The sequence below is a fragment of the Drosophila innubila genome, assembly GCF_004354385.1.
Source record: "Drosophila innubila isolate TH190305 chromosome 3R unlocalized genomic scaffold, UK_Dinn_1.0 2_E_3R, whole genome shotgun sequence".
Taxonomy (NCBI): Eukaryota; Metazoa; Arthropoda; class Insecta; order Diptera; family Drosophilidae; genus Drosophila; species Drosophila innubila.
Genome location: NW_022995380.1, coordinates 2,887,559 through 2,906,001, shown reverse-complemented (window position 1 = coordinate 2,906,001; position 18,443 = coordinate 2,887,559). Strand labels below are relative to the sequence as shown.

The window sequence follows — 18,443 nt, the reverse complement described above, 5'->3', positions numbered from 1 at the left end:
CTTCGATCCGAATTCACCCAATGTCGTTCACTTAAATCAGGCATGCCCAAACCCAGCATACGGCTGGGCACACACCAATACTCACAAACAAAAACAAAAATACATTGAAGCGATCAGTTTTTTTATTGCACTAAAAAAAAAGTTATCTTACATTTTTAACACGGCGAGCATAAGAAAAAATTAAACAGATAAAAAGAGTTCTTACAGTGCAAACTCGCCGATAAGGCAACAGCAAATAACATTCGGATTAACGGCGCGTCGCTCGCGCAACAAAAAAGCCCATGAGAATGAGAGCGCGAGACAAAAACAAAATCGTTAAAATTGTTATTGGTCAGTTTGCTTGCGAGAGCAGCGACCAATAGAAAGAAGAGAGAAGGTTCAACGCAGTGCATACACACTTAATTGTTTGCATGTATTGGTATTTTGAATGCTGGGTTCCGTTCATGTATACGATCGTCGTTTTCCTATCTTGTGGGCAAATGCAAAAACAAAATGTGCCTCGTGGGCAAAGGGCTGGGCATGCCTGACTTAAATACTCAAAAATGCGCAGAAACGAGGATTCATTACGATAACAACCGTTCCACTGCATTCATTGCAATCAGAAAACAGTACTTAGAGATGCCTAAGTTTGAATGCAACCATGCAGACCTCTATCTATACATACAAATTGACGTAGTAAAGAAAATTTATTTAACGTTTAAAATTAAATAAATTAAATTATTAGTTTGCAAGTAACCGTCACTTAAAAAAAGGTCCTTTTTGAAATTTTCAAGCAATGAAAAAATCTGAATTTTCTGGCATTGAAAAAAATTTTTTTTTTGAAAATAATACTTTTGAAGCCCAAAAATGGCATTGTAAATGTTATTCAGACTTTGCTCTGTTTAAAACAACGGTTAGTGGTGGTATGATAAGGTTAATCGTGGGCGTAAAAACACAAATGATGATTAGTTCTCTTATCGTCCAAATTAGGCATTTGACCCGGAAAATATAAAAAAAACTATAAAATTTTTTTTTTTAGATCGTAAAATAAATTTGAAGGAGGTATGCAAGGAATTAAAGGTTTTAGATAAAAGTATTTTCAAAATCTAGAATAAAAATTTTCCTATGAGAAAGCTATCCTCAAAATGGGTGGGTGCCGCGTTTGCTTAAAATCGGTCAAAAAGAAGTACACTTCCATAGTAAAGAGATTATCCAAAAATGGAATTGCATTGATAGAGAAGCGATGGAATAAGGGTATATTCTTTAAAAAATATAACATTGATGAATACAATTGAAATTTGTATAAAAGTTGTTGTTTTATTAGTTAGGTCCGGGACTTCTTGAGTGTGGTGTTATATTCTTTTTAATTACTAAACTCAACTCAATTCAACTATTACCGACCGTTTCGGGTAATTCATCTTTGATATCACTGAGGACAGTAGTCGGCGTTAGCAATGTTTGCAACTAATATGGAAAATTTGATACTACTGTCCGATCAGATCGAGTTATATACCGATCGAAAGGTACAGTTTTCACTAACAATTGGTTCATGAGACAATGGGGGCTAAATGGGAGGGGCCAAATTTGAATGTTTGCTGCGGTTGGGGCCGTTGGGGCCTTTTTTAATTTTAATTAGACTTTTTTATTATTTGTATGAAAAATACGCGACAAACGACTATTTTTCTAGATTTCCTATTGGGAATAATTCCTCATCAAACAAACAGACCATCAAACATTTCTCATTTTGGAAAGGCCTTTAAAAATTTAATATTTACTAAAAGTATCTTTTGAACCAGTGTTCGGATTAGAGTGATTGAGGAATTATTCGACGCGTATTTATAATAATAATTATAAAAAAATAAAAAATATTCTCAAAAGTCTCCAATAGACCCTTCAGCCGCAATCATTAAAATTTTACCCCTTCTATTCACACATTTTACTTAAACTTGAAAAATTAAGCCTTAGTATGAAAAACGTTTTTACTTTCTTACAAAACGAAAGTGGTATCCTCCATCCTTTTTCCATGTCAAACGAACTCGAACAACACGAGGACGTGCAGCTTTACGCACATCATTGAGAGGTGTTTTTTTTTTATATTTTCAATGTTTCACACTACCAATAATCTGTATTTTCGCAATACTGGCGTTAACACAGCATTTTCCCCCTAATTTTGGAAACCGAACGTGATTAAATTAAAGCATTTCTAATGATAAGTCGGCAAGTCTTCTACAAATATGTTCCGTATATCGTTGGAAATGTATTTCTGAGAGCTTGTTGTCCACATATCTGTTAAAATTCGATTTTGCAAGAAATTACCTACTTCCAAAAAAACACCTACGAGGTAAACGTCTAGGGACGAAAGTCTTAAGATGCCCAAAGTTTCTGATATCCAAATTAGTGGCGAACAATTTTAAATTGAATAATTATAATTATAAAACAATAATAGTTCGACAATGCGCAAAACAGCTATTTTTGGGTATAAAAATTTCTACTTTGCGCAATGTGCCGTATGTCGAACTATTATTATTTTATAATATACAATTTATTATAATATATTAATATATATATTATCCGCTTCGCTTGCGGAATTTGAGCGTGAAAGAGGAGCACTTCTTATATTTTTTCTAAATTAACTTCGTAATCGCCAAAATAAATTTCTTAGCAATTTAAATACTTCGGACACTTGTTAATTCGGACAACCCGATAATTCGGACACTCAAATTATTTCTATGAAATATTCTGTTACCTGGGCAACACAAATTTGATGTTTCTTAAATCCGTGTTTGTATGTAAGAAAATAATAAAAGCGTCAAAAATATGTGCAAGAGAAGTCATTTTAACTGCAGTAAACCCAAATTATTAGAGTTATTATTAAGAGTTATTGGTCGGTATATCTACACGTTACATTGGGGTTAATCAGTAATTCTTTCTTTACTCCTGATGGATCTGTAATCTTTATCTGCTTTATGCCATGATACCGTTCGTACAAAGCAATTACTATCATACTTCTTGAAAACAGTTTTACATTTTTTGTTGTTGGAAGTTTCCTGCCGAATGCATAAAGTACTAACTAATTTATTTAATGTGCAGTTTTTTGTAGAAAAAACGAAAAATTATGCTTACGTTGCCCGCTGTTTTAAATGTTTCTCTGCAATTTGATTTTGGATAATCACCAGATTTGCAAGATTGACCGGAAAAATCCAGGTTTGGCAGGAAAAGGCAAGATTTGGCGCGAAAAATTCTATTGTTTCTATGGGAGCTATATGATATAGTCATCAGATTTTGACAAATAATCTCCACACATTTTTGAGATTTTCGGTTGGTTTCGATTTCTGTGGCACCGCTGATAATCTTCAAATTTGGTTGAGATATCTTAAGAAACCGAAAAGTTTTTCATACTAAAGGTTTATTTCAACCCGGTTTTTCCTATGACAGCTATAAGATATACTTATCCAATTTTAACCAAATTTGGTCAGAGTGTAACCCATGGTAAAGTAGACATAATTTGTGAGTTTGTTTGAGATAGCTCTAAAACTAACAATGTTTTTCATTCTCAATTTTTTTTCAAAGTGTGAACTTTGACCCCGAATTTGACCCCCTTGCAATTCAAACTTCGCAAAACGCCGTCTTACTGCACGATAAAATCGTGTCAGCTAAGTTGTGTAAAAATTATTCTCTAAACTGACTTATATTTAAAAGTTAATAAAAAAAAAATGAGTTACAAATTTTTTTTTTTCCTATGAACCTATGATTTTGGCGACTTTTTCAACTATGAGATAGCAAATAATTTGAAACGTTGATGGAAAAAAGCTCTAATATTTATTTTTTTATTATTTTTTTTATTAAACTTTTTTAACAACTTTATAATTTTTCAAAAATAAAAACAAACAATAAAAAATAAAAGTATTATTTTATTAATTTTTTTTTTTTATTTGTTATCGCATTTAAAATTTTGAAAAACATGAAATTTGGCGTTTAACCGTTAATTTACGCCAAATTTTCTTTAAAGTGTTAAGAATATATATTTCAAGTTTTAGACCGATATCTCACCGGGTTCAAAAGTTACAAAGTTTTCCACCCGATTTCCTGAAATACGCCATAGTGCATCGTCTGTTGGCAGTCTTGAGAATGGTCCTTCCTGCAGCCAAGTCCTCCTATAGCCAGACGCTAAACCCTCTGACAAATGTTACGAGCGTCATTCCTACCGCTACTACACTCTATGCTCTCGCAGTGTTTACTTTTTTCATAGTAAGCACGGTGGGTTCAACAGTCGAGTATATTCGACTGTAGCCCTACACCTCACCGCGGGCAAAGAGAGCAGGAGGCAGAGCTTGTAGTATTTGTTGAGGACGTCAAGAACTATTAGCCTTCTTTGCATGTCATTTGGCATCGAATTGTCCACCTTTTTCACCGCTTTCGGCAAACTTTGTTAATATTCCCATGTCTCGTTTTGACTTGCGCATGCAATTTCGCGTGTATTTCCGTTTATCTTTAATTATTTCTTCACTACGCTCAGCCACCGCTTTCCATTATTTCCTTGTTTTTAATATCTTGTTTAATAATTTTATTTGATCATCCCTTAAACTTTCTCTCCGCCGTTTGCTATTGGCTTTATGTTTTCGCCAACGTTTTCACTCAGATATATTGAAAAAATTATATGTTTTGTATTTACATAAGGACCTTATAAAATAACACGACACTTCGTTTTTATAAAATATGTGCCATATGCTAAAAAAGAATTTTAAATACATATTAATATTGAATAGCAAAATGTTTTAGCAAACTGTTATTAAATATTAAGTGTCTTAACCCTCTAGCAGGCAAAATCGACATAGGAATTCAATCAAGTTGATATTAATTTTATAAGTAGATATATGTGAAATAAGCTTAAGTTTTAAGTTTTATAATTTTCCGTTGGTTGGAACGACCGTCAGGTGCAAAATACTGAACACCGTCTGTAGACGGTCCTGTCGCTATATTTGCTTCTAAACTTTTTTATGAGTTGGTAATCACTTATTTAACTATAATAATATCAAATTTACTGGAATTAAAGTGACAATTATAAAATATATCCATTTATAAGCAATTTTAAATGAACAATTGCTTGAGTTTACCGTTTCTATGTAATATATGGAAAATCCTTATTTACATGTATTTTATTTAAGTTAGATGTCTTAAAATATATTTATTTTGGTAATGGTAGTCCCAAAAATAATTTTGGGAGACTGATTTGTATGAATTGAGCATTCACTTCTACCAAAATACTGACTATATACATCTTTTTGCTTTTTATCGAACCAAATTGGAAAATGATTTGCATTATCATATCTTTATCTAATATCAGATGAACAGCTCGATTGCTAAGCACTGAAGGAGCTGCTCAACGCTCACATAGCTTTAGTCGGAAACTTTTTATGCAAGAGCTCAGTTCTAAAATATGTTTGCATTCATGTTCACGAAATTATAAAAAAGCCACTCATCATATAGTAGAATATCTTTTTTAATGTTTCTGCTCTTTGTCCTTGGATTGTAAGTGCCCATAAGGTCGTCCATTAAAGGGACTCCTTCAAATGTGAGTATTGTATTCCTCATTCATTTGGAGGCAACTGATTTCTATATATAGCTTCTGCATCCTACCATAATGCAGTGCTTTAGCTCTTTCCTCATTGGGATGAGGTGTGGTGCTATTCCAAAATATATACTATAGATGCCAGCCTACCTTATCTACCGATTTAATACCGAATTTACTAAAACTTCTTGAATCTTGGACAAGAACTCGGCGGAAAGCAGGTTGGATTTGAGGACTAGTATAGGTGGGTATAGGGCCAACACTTTAGGTGAAACTGTTGCCTGAGTGTCTTGGGAAGCATTGAATGAGAGGCTTAAATCTTGAAGAGATTCATCGGAATTATCATTTTCAATAATTTTCCTATTATTTAATGGTTTCGGAATAGTCTTTGTTTCTAGATTGAATATTGTCGACAACATAATCGGAGTCCCATCACTATTATCACTGCTTAACTTATCATCGCTTCTACAGAATCTATTAACTCAAGGCAATTGTTCATTTAAAATTGCTTATAAATTAATATATTTTATAAATAGTAGACACTTAATTTTAAGTAAATTGCATATTATATATCGTTATATTAGTGATAAACAACTCAAATAAAACTTAAGAAGCAAAAAAAAAAACAAAAATTATCGAAAAAGTCGCGTGCGATATTCCCTTGTGATGCAAGCGAACGGCCATATTTTTTACCGCTCCAACCGACAAGACGGCCTACAGGCGGTCCTCTACTTTTTATTGTTGCATTTTTTTTTGTCTTGAATTCTGTCAAATTTATCAATAATTTTGGTTCCGATTTGCTCCGTTCCCTTAAAATTGATTTTTTTTCACTGTGAAATCTTGTGAAGCACACCTCGAGCAATTTTCCTTTAAAGTGATCCAATCAGTCATAGTAGACATAGTTTTGGAAGGTATCGCTGTAATTTATGTACACGATGCTCTGACTTATGTCATTATCTGAAGGATTCTTAAAATGATTTTGATTTACGATACTACTGAAAAAAAATTTCTTTATATTTGGTTGCAAATTTCGCAGAATATATGTATGTGACAGGCAGAATGAGGAGTGGCAGACCCCCCCAAGTATATTTATTTTTGAGCAGTATCAGCCAGGGACCGTAACTGTTATAAGTTTTAAAAATAAAAATTGGAACTTAACAATTATTTCCAAAATTTTTATTTAAAAGTTACGATATAACACTTATTTTTGATAACAATTTTGAATTAAAAGTTGAAAAATAACACTTATTCTTGATTTTTTCAATAAAAATTTAAAATAAGTGTTATATTGGATTTTGATTTTAAATGTCACAAATTAGAATTATTCAATAATTTTTAAGCAAAAATAAAAAAAAAATTCAGTTGCATGTCTTTTGAACCAATTGGTGCAATAAAAAAAATTTTAAAATATTCTTATTCTATTTGTGCCAACCGGACTTGGTGCTTTTTGCTGAAGCCCAGAATAAGAATATTTTTAAATTTTTTAACACACCAATTGGTTGAAAATACATTCAACTGAACTTTTTTTTTTTTATTTTTACTCAAAAGTTATTGAATAACTAATATTTGTGACATTTAATATGAAAATAAAAAAAAAACACTTATTTTAAATTTTTATTAAAAAAATCAAGAGTAAGTGTTATTTTTCAACTTTTAAATGAAAATTGTTATTTTATTATTATTTTTTACTTTTTTAATAAAAATCAAAAATAAGAATTTAAAATGATTTTCATCATTTTATATCGGAAATAAAAGTTTTAAGCTTAGATCGCTAATTACGACAAAAATAAAAAATTTTGGTGTATTGCATGTTATTCTAACATAATTCTATCCTATTGATTTATTTAGCTAAATTTTGCTAACATAACACTTATTTACGGTCTAATATTAACAAACAAGTCGATTTAGCCATTTCCGTCTGTCTGTCCGTCCGTCCAACTGTTTGAACGCGTCGATCTCAGTGATTATAGAAGCTAGGTGATGTTTCTAGCTTGATATGTAGGCTTCTAGATATCGGGCGCAGATCGAGTTTGTTTTTATTTTGGAATCGGATGACTAAATAATATAGTTGACATAGAAACGATCGGTCGACAATCAAGTTTCAGTATGAAAATCGTTATTGTTTTCTGAGATATCTCGAGCGTGCTCGACTGTAACCTCATAGCGAGCGAAGCGAGCAGGGGCGGGTCCCCTTGCTCAAAACTTCAAAATGTTCAAAAACAGAGACATGAATGTACCCACAAAAAAAACCTCTACACGAGGTAAAAGTCTAGTGACGAAAGCAATTTATAGCCCCAAAATTTCTGATATATATTGCTTTCGTCACTAGACTTTTACCTCGTGTAGAGGTTTGTTTTGTGGGATATCAGAAATTTTTGCAATTGCTTTTGACATTGTTACTTTATCATTAATGCAGGCAAATAGTAAAATATATAAATTTAGTTGTTAAACGCCCCCCGCTCGCTTTGCTCGTGTTGCTGCAGCCGTACCCGTACCCCGTTCTTACCATGAAAAAAAAAAGTTTTTCATACTAAGACTTGGATTTCGCCCGATCGGTGCTATGACAGCTATATGATATAGTGGTTCGATTAGAACCAACTTTGGTCACAATATATAAGTCTAATTTAAATGTATATTCTATTGGTTTAGTTACGATATCTCGTAAAACAAAAAGTTTTTCATACTAAGACTTAATATTGGTCCGATTGACTACATGATATAGTCCGATAAGAACTAACTTCGGTCAGGATTTTTAAAACTGACTTAAATGCAAATGCTATCAATTTGGTTAAAATATCTCACTAAACAAACAAGTTTTTCATACTAAAACCTTATTTAAATGCATAGTGTATCAGTTTGGTTGAGATATCTCATAAAACCAAAAAGTTTTTCGTACTAAAACATGATTTTCGACCGAAAAATGTATTTATTCACTTAACAGGTAATATCTTCCAAACCCCTCAACCAAAATTTATGTTTCATAAACCAAAATCATTACATCTTAGCTTTTTTAGCGCTTTGATACAAACAGACAAACAGACAAACAAAGAAACTAACTAACATTTCATTTGGAAAAGTCCACTAAAAATTTCAAATTTATTTATCTTTTGAACCAGTTAACGGATTTGGGTCATCAAGGTATCAATCGACGCGTATTTTTGATTAAAATTTAAAAAAAAATAAATAATTTTACAAAAAAGCCCAAACGGCTCCACAAGCTGCGATCATACAAATTTTTCCCCTCCCACTTACACCCCCGTATCTCGTGACCCAGGTGAATTAGAAAAAATTTTATTATGCCATTTTTTAAGTTAGGACTAAACCAATATATAACTTGATCTGATCGGACAGACGTAGCAAATTTTCCAACTTAGCTGTATATATTGTTAGTCGCCTTTCGCAACCTTGCTGCTTTCGTCACTAACGCGAACTGCCGTCCGCAGTGATCAAAGATGTGCTATTCTAGTACTTTTAAAGGGAACAGTCTTAAAATAAATAGATTTATGATGTAATTGTGCCCTCAAATAACTGCTTTCATATGGATTGATGCAAATTTTACAGTAATACTTCACTTTTACTATCATTTACGCATCTCTTTTATTGAATCGCATTAATAGGTACTACCTATCAAATGCGTAAACAAATGGAAAATTTGCAAAGAAACACTAGTGGACCGGTGCTACAGTTAAGCATACTCGACTGTCGGAGACCCCGTACTTACTATGGCAAAAACTAATAATGGAAAAAATTAAAAAATATTTAGTTAACTTAAATGCATGTTCTATCATATTGGGTACAATGTCTCATAAGACATAAAAGATTTTCATACTAAGACTTGATTTTCGCCCGATCGGTCCTATGACATCTATATGATATAGTGGTCCGATTTGAACCAACTTTGGACAGGATATATAAAACCAAGTTTAATGCATATTTAATCAGATTGGTTACGATATCTCATAAAACAAAAAAGTTTTTTATACTAAGACTTAATTTTCACCCGATCGGTCCTATGACAGCTATATGATGTAGTTGACCGATTAGAACCAACTTCGGTAAGGATGTATAAGACTAACTTAAATGCATATTCTATAGGTTTGGTTAAGATATCTCATAAAACTAAAAAGTTTTTCATACTAAGATCGGTCCTATGACAGCTATATGATATAGTGTTCCGATTGGAACCAACTTTGGACAGGATATATAAAGCCAAGTTTTATTTATATTCTTTTAGTTTGGTTACGATATCTCATAAAACAAAAAAGTTTTTCATACTATGACTTAATTTTCACGCGATCGGTCCTATGACAGCTATATGATATAGTGGACCGATTTGAACCAACTTCGGTAAGGATGTATAAGACTAACTTAAATCCATACTCTATAAGTTTCATTTCAATATCTCATAATACTAAAAAGTTTTTCATACTAAGACTTGATTTTCGCCCGATCGGTCCTATGACAGCTATATGATATAGTGTTCCGATTTAAACCAACTTTTGACAAAATATATAAAACCAAGTCATATGCTTATTATAAAGGTTTGCTTTAGATATCTTATAAAACACTTGATTTTCGACCGATTGTTACTATGGGCGCTATATCGGTCCGATTGAAAAAAGAAACAAACTTGACCTGCCTGCAAGATAGAGGAATCTACATACCAAAATTGGTGACACTAGCTTTTAAATTGTTCTTGTAATTTGGATATGAAAATTTTTTTTCGATTTGTGGGCGATAAAGGGGGCGTGGCCGAATTTTGAAACAAACATGATCTGCTTGCAATATAGAGGAACCTACATACGAAGTTTGGTGTCTCTATCTCTTATAGTCTCTGAGATCTAGGCGCTCATACAGACGGACAGTCAGACGGACATTGCTATATCGACTCGGCTGTTGATGCTGATCAAGAATATATTTACTTAATAGGGTCTGCCACGCCTCCTTCTGCCTGTTACGCACATATTCGTTAAAACAAACCCAATAGACCCCTGTACTTTTTTTTAAGTACGGGGTCTAAAAATCGGGACGGGCCTTAAAAATTGACTTCGGGCCCGGGCCCGGGCCGTGCATAGCCTCAAAAAGAAGGCTCGTGCCCATCTCTAAGCTGCTGCTATGTATTTAGTTATATTTATATGAAATATTAAGCCAGCGAATTCAATAAGAATTTTATATAATTAACACGCAACACAGAATATATAATTATTACAAAACATAAAAAATGATTCAAAATAATTTTTTATTACCAGCGTTACAACCGTTCGCCCAAGCAATTCCATATCTATGGCTGGTGGATCTCAAGGCATCAGTTTAGGACCTCAATTCTGCAGTCTTATGCCATCGACGCCTATTAGTGGTGCCTCTGTTTCATCATCTTCTACATTGCCACCGGCTACTCATTCGGTTTTAGCAGTTACCGGTCCCAGTATGACAAACTTTTCTTCAAAGACAGGGCTATGGTTAAAGTATGCTATTTTAAACTGCAATATTTCATTGATTTTATACAACGTCATTTTCTTTCAGTCCCTCAGTTATGCCTACATCAGGTCTTACATCATCAGTTTCGGCTGGTAACATTCGTCCATCACCCTCATTGCTAAACCCTGGATCCGCTGGTACACCTTCAAGAGCTATTGGAAATGCATTTTCACCACACGCGGTACATTCCTCTGTTGTCAGTGCCCCTGTTGGCAATTTTCAGCCCACGTTCTTCGCCACACCACTAACACCGACGCTTTCATCTTCAACTACGCCTACATCTAACACGTCTATAAGCAGCAGCTCCATGGCTATATTACCCTTGGTGCCTCACACATCAGCCGTTATTGCATCGATGACCACAGCGACAACGACTACCTCATTGGTCACTACTGCGGGTACTACACAATCCACTGTACCAACGGTGTCAAGTGAAGTAACACCCACACCTCATCCATTTTCGGCAGAATCTCTTTTTCAGCCTAGCAAAAGTATGAATAATTCGCACTGGTTGCTGTCTCTTACAACTTATTTTTATTTACGAAATGTTTTGTTGTTAATTTAGATGACCAGGCGGACTTATTGCGCCGCGAGCTCGATAGTCGCTTTTTGGATCGCTCTGGCTTGACCCAACCTCCACCCACATCTTCTTCAACATACTTACGGCAAGAGTTGCACCACCATCAACATCAGCATACGCATCTGCATCAGCATCAGCATCCACAGATGCTGTCCGCTGCACCTATCTCGACCGCTAACACTATTCTGCCACAAACTCCACCAGCTTCATCACAAATTTTTCCACCACCACTATTTAAAGACATTCCCAAAATACCCGCTGTTGATCCCCAGTTTTACCGTGGTGGCATCGGACTACCCCCAGGGTATACCGGATACAGCCCGGCAGGGCTTCTGCACGCTGGACTGGGGGGACCAACTCCATTTATGCCACCAAACCATTTAACTTCATTCGCTCCAAAGGTAAGAAATACTACAAATATTTAAGTGTTAATTACAAAAAAAGATTTTTATTTATGTGTGATATACTTATATCCCACAAAAAAAACCTCTACAAGCATATTCTAGCCCCAAATCTTCTGATTTTAAATTTTGTGTCGAACGAAATTAAATTTAATATGTACAAACATTTTAAATAAATGAATTAATTTTTAAAAAAAAAATATTCATTTTGCATTGTGCGCAAAAAGAGTGAGCTAATTTGGACATAAAAATTAATTTTTGCGCAGTGCCGAATGTACATTTCTTTTTAAAATAATTAATAAATTTATTTAAAATGTTTTTTCATATTAAATTTAATTTCGGTCGTCGCAAAATTGTATATCAAAAGATTTGGGACTAGAATATGCCTTCGTCACTAGACTTATACCTCGTGTATAGGTTTTTTTTGTAGGATATCAAAAATTTTTGCAATTGCTTTTGCTTTTGACATTGTAACTTTACCACTAATGCAGGCAGAAAGTAAAATATGTAAATTTATTTGTTTAATTTCTTTCATATTTAAAGAAAAAATTTTTTCTTTTATAATAACCAGAAAAAGACCACATAAATTTAATATGCGTTGCAGAAAGACACAACTAGCTTAATTCCTTTAAACTAGCGAAGGCGGGCAACATTTCTGCAACGCAAAACAAAACTTTTTGGCACCACTGGCTGTTTATGCCACGCAAAAGCTGTCTGCTACATAGGTTTGCTGATATGACACCCTATTGCATCTGTCATCTTTAAACTCTAAGTAATATGTATATATACACTTAATTGGTAATATCTTGCCGAAACTAATTTTAACAGACATGTGGGATATATATAAACGCGGAATTCCATTGACTACAACATATTGAAATTTGATAAAGATGTCAGTGTCAGTTTTTCAAAAATTGCCAAAATGGAAGCTAAAAAAACTCTTTCACATGTAAAATCTTACCCGAGTACTTTAGAAAAAAAGTTTAAAGGTACGCCAAAAAGCCCCCAAACACACCTTAAAACAAAAAACCTAACTGACTTTTCATTTCATTTTAAGAAGTCCACCAAAAATTTCAAATTTATTTATCTTTTGAACCAGCTATCGGATTTGGGTGAATTAAAGAATTTACCAAAAGACCCCAATGGCCCCATTGGCTGCAATCATTAAAAATTTTTCCCTCCCACTTCCACCCCCGTATCTCATGACCCAGGTGAGTTAGAAAAAGTTTTTTTTGTATGCCATTTTGTAAGTTACGAGTAAACCTTTCGATCGGTATATAACTCGATCTGATCGGACAGTCATAGCAAATTTTTCAAACTAGCTGTATATATTGCTAGTCGCCTTTCGCACCCTTCGTGCTGCTTTCGTCACTAGCGCGAACTGCCGTCCGCAGTGATATAATATCATTCAAATGCTCACCGTGGCGTGCACTGCTTCGAGTGGTTCAATTACTTTTCAGCATAGTGACCTGCACACTTATAAATTTTTTTGAATGAATATTGTAAAATACGAATTTTTTGTTGATTTAATCAAGTACGATTATAACTCAAGCAATCTCACATTTCGGTCTTCAGTCAACTTTATTACCAGCTTTGCAGACTGAGTGAGGGCGTTATCATGCTAAAATGTCCACGAAAGCCGGCCAAATAATTCGGAGTTGGGAAAAACTCTTTTATAGTACGGTTTTGCCCACACTTTCGTTTATTTCTGATAAAACCAATTGCAGTTTACAACTTCCATTGAATAATATGCCTTCTGACACAATGTTACCACATTTACAAGTGTGGTGGCGACTTAAACACATTATTTCTTTCGTTCGTCTTTGAAATGGTATTTAAACTCGTCAGGACCCTCCAGATTAAATGTTTTCTCATTGGAAAAGCCGACATTGTGTTATAGCTCTCTTCATGTCAAACGCACTCGAGCAAAACGAGTGCGTGGGGCCTTTCGCACATTGAGATGAGTTTTTTTTTGTTTTTTTCAATCTCATCCGACGTTTGGCACTTAGAATAATGCGTTTTTCAGTCACTCCATTGGCACTAACACCGAATTTTTCCCTGATTTGGGAAGCAAAACGTGCTCAATTTGATGCAGTTCTTCTACTGGTGTTGTAGCGTATTGAACACCTCCTTTCATGATATTGCCATTCTTCGGGGTATTTCAAAAATAACTATTAACCATTTTGGCTTGGAACTATTTTGTATGAGCGGTTTTACAGAAATTCAGTTCAGTTACTTAACCTTTTTCATAGATTGTTCGTGGAGTTATGCGGTTCATTTTACTTAAATCTAGCTGTAAGAAAATACAATTTATTTCGTTAAAATCGACCAATTGATTGAAAAGATATCATTAATCACTGCGGACGGCAGTTCGCGCTAGTAACGAAAGCAGCACGAAGGGTGCGAAAGGCAACTAGCAATATATACAGCTAATGGAAAAATTTGCTACGACTGTCCGATCAAATTAAGTTATATACCGATCGAAAGGTTTAGTACTAACTAATAAAATGGCATACTAAAACTTTCGCTAAATCGCCAGGCTCATGGGAAAAAGGTGTAAGTGGAAGGTTCATGAGAAAAAGGTGTAAGTGGAAGGGGCAAATTTAAATGATCTTTAATAAAAGTGACGAAAGTCTAGATGCCCCAAAATATCTGATATCCAATTTTGTGACGAACGATATTCAATTTCAATAGAAATTATTTCAGCGGTGGGCAAGCCCTTGCTCGCGCTACTCACAAAACTCAAACAACAACAACAACTTTTGAAGCCGCGCGCAACTCATTTATGACCCCCCAATAAAACTAAACAACAAACACACAGCAAATGCTCGAGTTTCGGCTGCGACGCGTACAGTCATAAAAGTGTTCATTTTGCTATAATTTATGAATTCAGCAGCGTCTTGTACACTGTGTGAAAAAGTAAAGTTGGTTTTCATGCGTATTGATTTTTACCACATAATAAGCATTCGACTTGCAAATAAAATTAATAAGAACTTCTTTTAGTGTATAATTGTTTTGGTTTGTCAAAACCAACAACAACCACACAGATTTTTCGTCGCGACGCACAGATTCATAAATGTGTTCATTTTGCTTTGATTTATGACTTCAGAAGTTGTTGAAGTGCTCACGATTGCAAATTATATTATCATTATAATTCTAATTATAAATGAAAAGTTCAGCATTAGGCAAATTGCGCGAAAAAGTCGACATTCCTTTCACCCAAAACTAGTTTTCCGCCCCCTGCTCTCTTCGCTCGCCAAAACCCGGCTCGCTTCGCTCACAGAATTGGAGCTTAAAAAAAGGAGCACTTCTTATATTTTTCTTGGATAAATTCTTTATTGCAAAAACAAATTACTGTACTATTTTAATAATTCGGACACTTATTAATCGGAAAACCTGATAGCTTAGACACTCAATTTTTATTTAAAAAATATTCTGTAACCCGGACACCACACCAATTTTTTTATTCTGAAATCTGATCACATTAATTTGTTTGTATGTAAGAAAATATTAAAAGTAAAGATATTTGGCGTGCAAAAGCGAATCTGTGAGTTCAATTAATATATTGCAAAAATTAAAAAAGGTATTTGATCCTAAAGGTTAATTTGAGCCCGGGTGTAACATTTACTAAAAAAGATATATTCTGTAAGTTTGGTTGAGATAGCTCAACAAACAAAAATAATTTTCATTCTAATAGTTTATTTGCATCCAATTGTTCCAATAGCATCTATATGATATAGTTACCCGATGTTGACCAAATTTAATCAGGGTGTAACAGGCAGTCTAAAATTCACAATCTGTGAGTTTGGTTGAGAAACTTAAAAAAACAAAAAAGTTTTCCATACTAAAGGAGAATTTAAACCTGATTGTTCCTATTGCAACTATATAATATAGTAACCAGATATTGATCAAATTATAAAATATCGTAAAATTAAAAAAAAATTTTAATAAAACTAATAAAAAAAATTAAATCTTGCCTGGTGTGAGATTTGAGCCCGCGCCTCCTTGTATTAATTTAAAATAAATTAAAAAATAATAAAATTTTGCTGGGTCTGATCTGGGTTTAAACTTGCGATCCCGTGCGCATGAGTCTACGACACCATTCTCTGCACTACCTAAGTACTAAACCCGCTGGCTGACCAAATGTAAATCAAAATGAACGCGAACTTCGACCTCGATTTTGACGCACGGGCAGGTCGAATTTTCTAAAACGTCGTCTTATCGATGATATTATCTTAAGTATATTGTGGCCAAGTTTCAAGGTCGCATGTCAAGCCGTTTGGCCTGTACAATGCAAAGTCAGTTGGACAAACAACTTTATCTAGAATTATAATTATAATTCGTATATCATTTGTATGTTAAATTGAATATCCTTCGTCAGATATTTTGGGGCATCTTGACTTTCGTCACTAGACTTTTACCTCGTGCAATGGTTTTTCTTTGAAGATTTAATTTAATGTAAGTCGTGAACCTATTTAGTTGAGCGGCAGTGAACAGCTAAACGACTGTCCGATCAGATCGAGTTAGCTACATACCGATCAAAAAGTATAGTCTTAATTTTTAAAATTGGTGCCTGTTTCTATAGAAAAGGGGGTGTAAGTGGGAGGTGCAAATTTAAAGGATGTCAGCTAATATTACCGTTTGGGCGGTTTGGTAATTTGGCGTATCGGTAACTATTATTTTTTCTTTTTTTTCAATACTATCAAAAATACGCGTCAATTGATACCTCGACCACTCAAATCCGACAACTGGTTGAAAAGATAATTAAATTTGTTATTTTTAGTGGCCTTCTCAAAATTAAATAAAACAAGTGGGAAAGGCTATAGTCGATATCCCGACCATAGGATACCCGTTACTTATTTCAATATGTATAAAAGTATTTTAAAGAAATGACTGCCTAATAAAAACTTTAAGGTGATTGTATTGAAATAATAACTTTATTAATAACTTTGGTTAGCTTTTACTTCCGTTTTTCTGGTCCGATCTAGTTAAGTGAGATTATAGATAATATTAATAGATAACATTATTTACCATAAAAACCGTTTTCTCATAAAAACTGTGGGTGTGGCTTAAATTTCATACAAACTTTATCTGTGTGGGGTCCATTGAAATCTGTGTGCCAAATTTGGTTACTCTATCTCTTATAGTCTCTGAGGTCCTTGTGTTTATACAGACGAGCAGACGGTGGTTCGGAATTTGCGGGGGTGGAAGGGGCGTGGCAAAAATATAAAACAAACTTGACCTGCTCCAACGCATTTGTAGTCTTTGGGTGAAAGTTTGATATCTCTATCTCTTATAGTCTCTGAGATCTAGGCGCTCACACTGACGGACGGACAGACAGACAGACAGACACGCATGGCTATGTCGACTCGGCTGATCAACAGCCGATCAAGAATATATATACTTTATGGGATCGAAGATGCCTCCTTCTTCAAGTTACATACATTCCAACGAACACAATATACCATTTTACTTTTAATTTAAGTGACGGGTATAATTACAGTTTATCTGTTTGGTTTTTTGTCTGTATCACAGCGTTGAAAAAGCTTAGGTTTCATGATGAGGAATTATTTCTTATCGGAAATCTAGCAATGTTTGTTCTACGACTTAAAAAAAACGCTATGGGAAAGACGCTAAAGCCCCCTAAAATGTACACCCTTGCAGTTTCCAAACTATAGAAGCTATAGATATGTTCCATATATTTACGGGATTATAATTATAAAATTCGCAATGTAAATATATTAGCAATAAAGTGTCATAGCAGCAGACCTTTGTAGCAGACAGCTTTTGCGTAGTAGTAATAATCAGCGTTTCCAGAAAGTTTTTGTGTCAATGCTGACATTTATTAGTGAAATAACAATCAGGAGCGTATGATACAAGAAAATTTCTGATAGCTTAAAAAAAAACCTCTTCTGACCCAAAATTTCTGATATATGTTTTGGCACGAACGAAATTAAAATTAGCACACGTCGGTACTTGTCCCCCCATCATGTGTGCCAACCCTTAAGGATTTAGCTTTACAATTGATATTCGATTTTTTCATTTATGGGGGCGGACCTGTGCGTGGCTGAATTCGCAAACATACTTGATAAAGGTCAACATTTAACATACTTGATAAAGGTCAACATTCAACACCTTAAGGATAAGTATGACAGGTTACGTTAGGAATTTTCAAGGATTTCCAGAAGTAAATTTTATAAAATTTGGTTTTATAGTCAATGTCGACATTTAAAATTGTCGTCCAGGTTTTATTTAGGTTAAATATTATTTGCGATTCCAGCATGGATTCGGCTTAATTTATTGATTTACGGCTGGGTTTATTGGAGTGGTCGATACGGCCTATGCACGTTCGTAACGTAGCAATCGTCACCAATACTATCGCATTTTTTCTCTTTCATTTTTGTGAAGAGCCCCAGCAGAACTGGACCTCAAAGAA

The 18,443-nt window shown here is 34.2% G+C and overlaps 1 protein-coding gene across 2 annotated transcripts in view; it reads left to right on the top strand.

Annotated features, from left to right (window-relative positions):
• LOC117793054 (mucin-3A) overlaps positions 1-18,443 on the top strand; it is a 104,627-nt gene that overhangs the window by 47,497 nt on the left and 38,687 nt on the right. Inside the window, exons 8-10 of one of the 2 annotated variants that reach the window (XM_034633431.1) lie at positions 10,798-11,013; positions 11,072-11,517; positions 11,592-12,007. In XM_034633431.1, the coding sequence (XP_034489322.1) occupies positions 10,798-11,013; positions 11,072-11,517; positions 11,592-12,007 (1,078 nt within the window). Of the gene's footprint in view, positions 1-10,794; positions 11,014-11,071; positions 11,518-11,591; positions 12,008-18,443 lie in introns of both variants that reach the window. The other variant, XM_034633430.1, reaches the window with a different exon arrangement.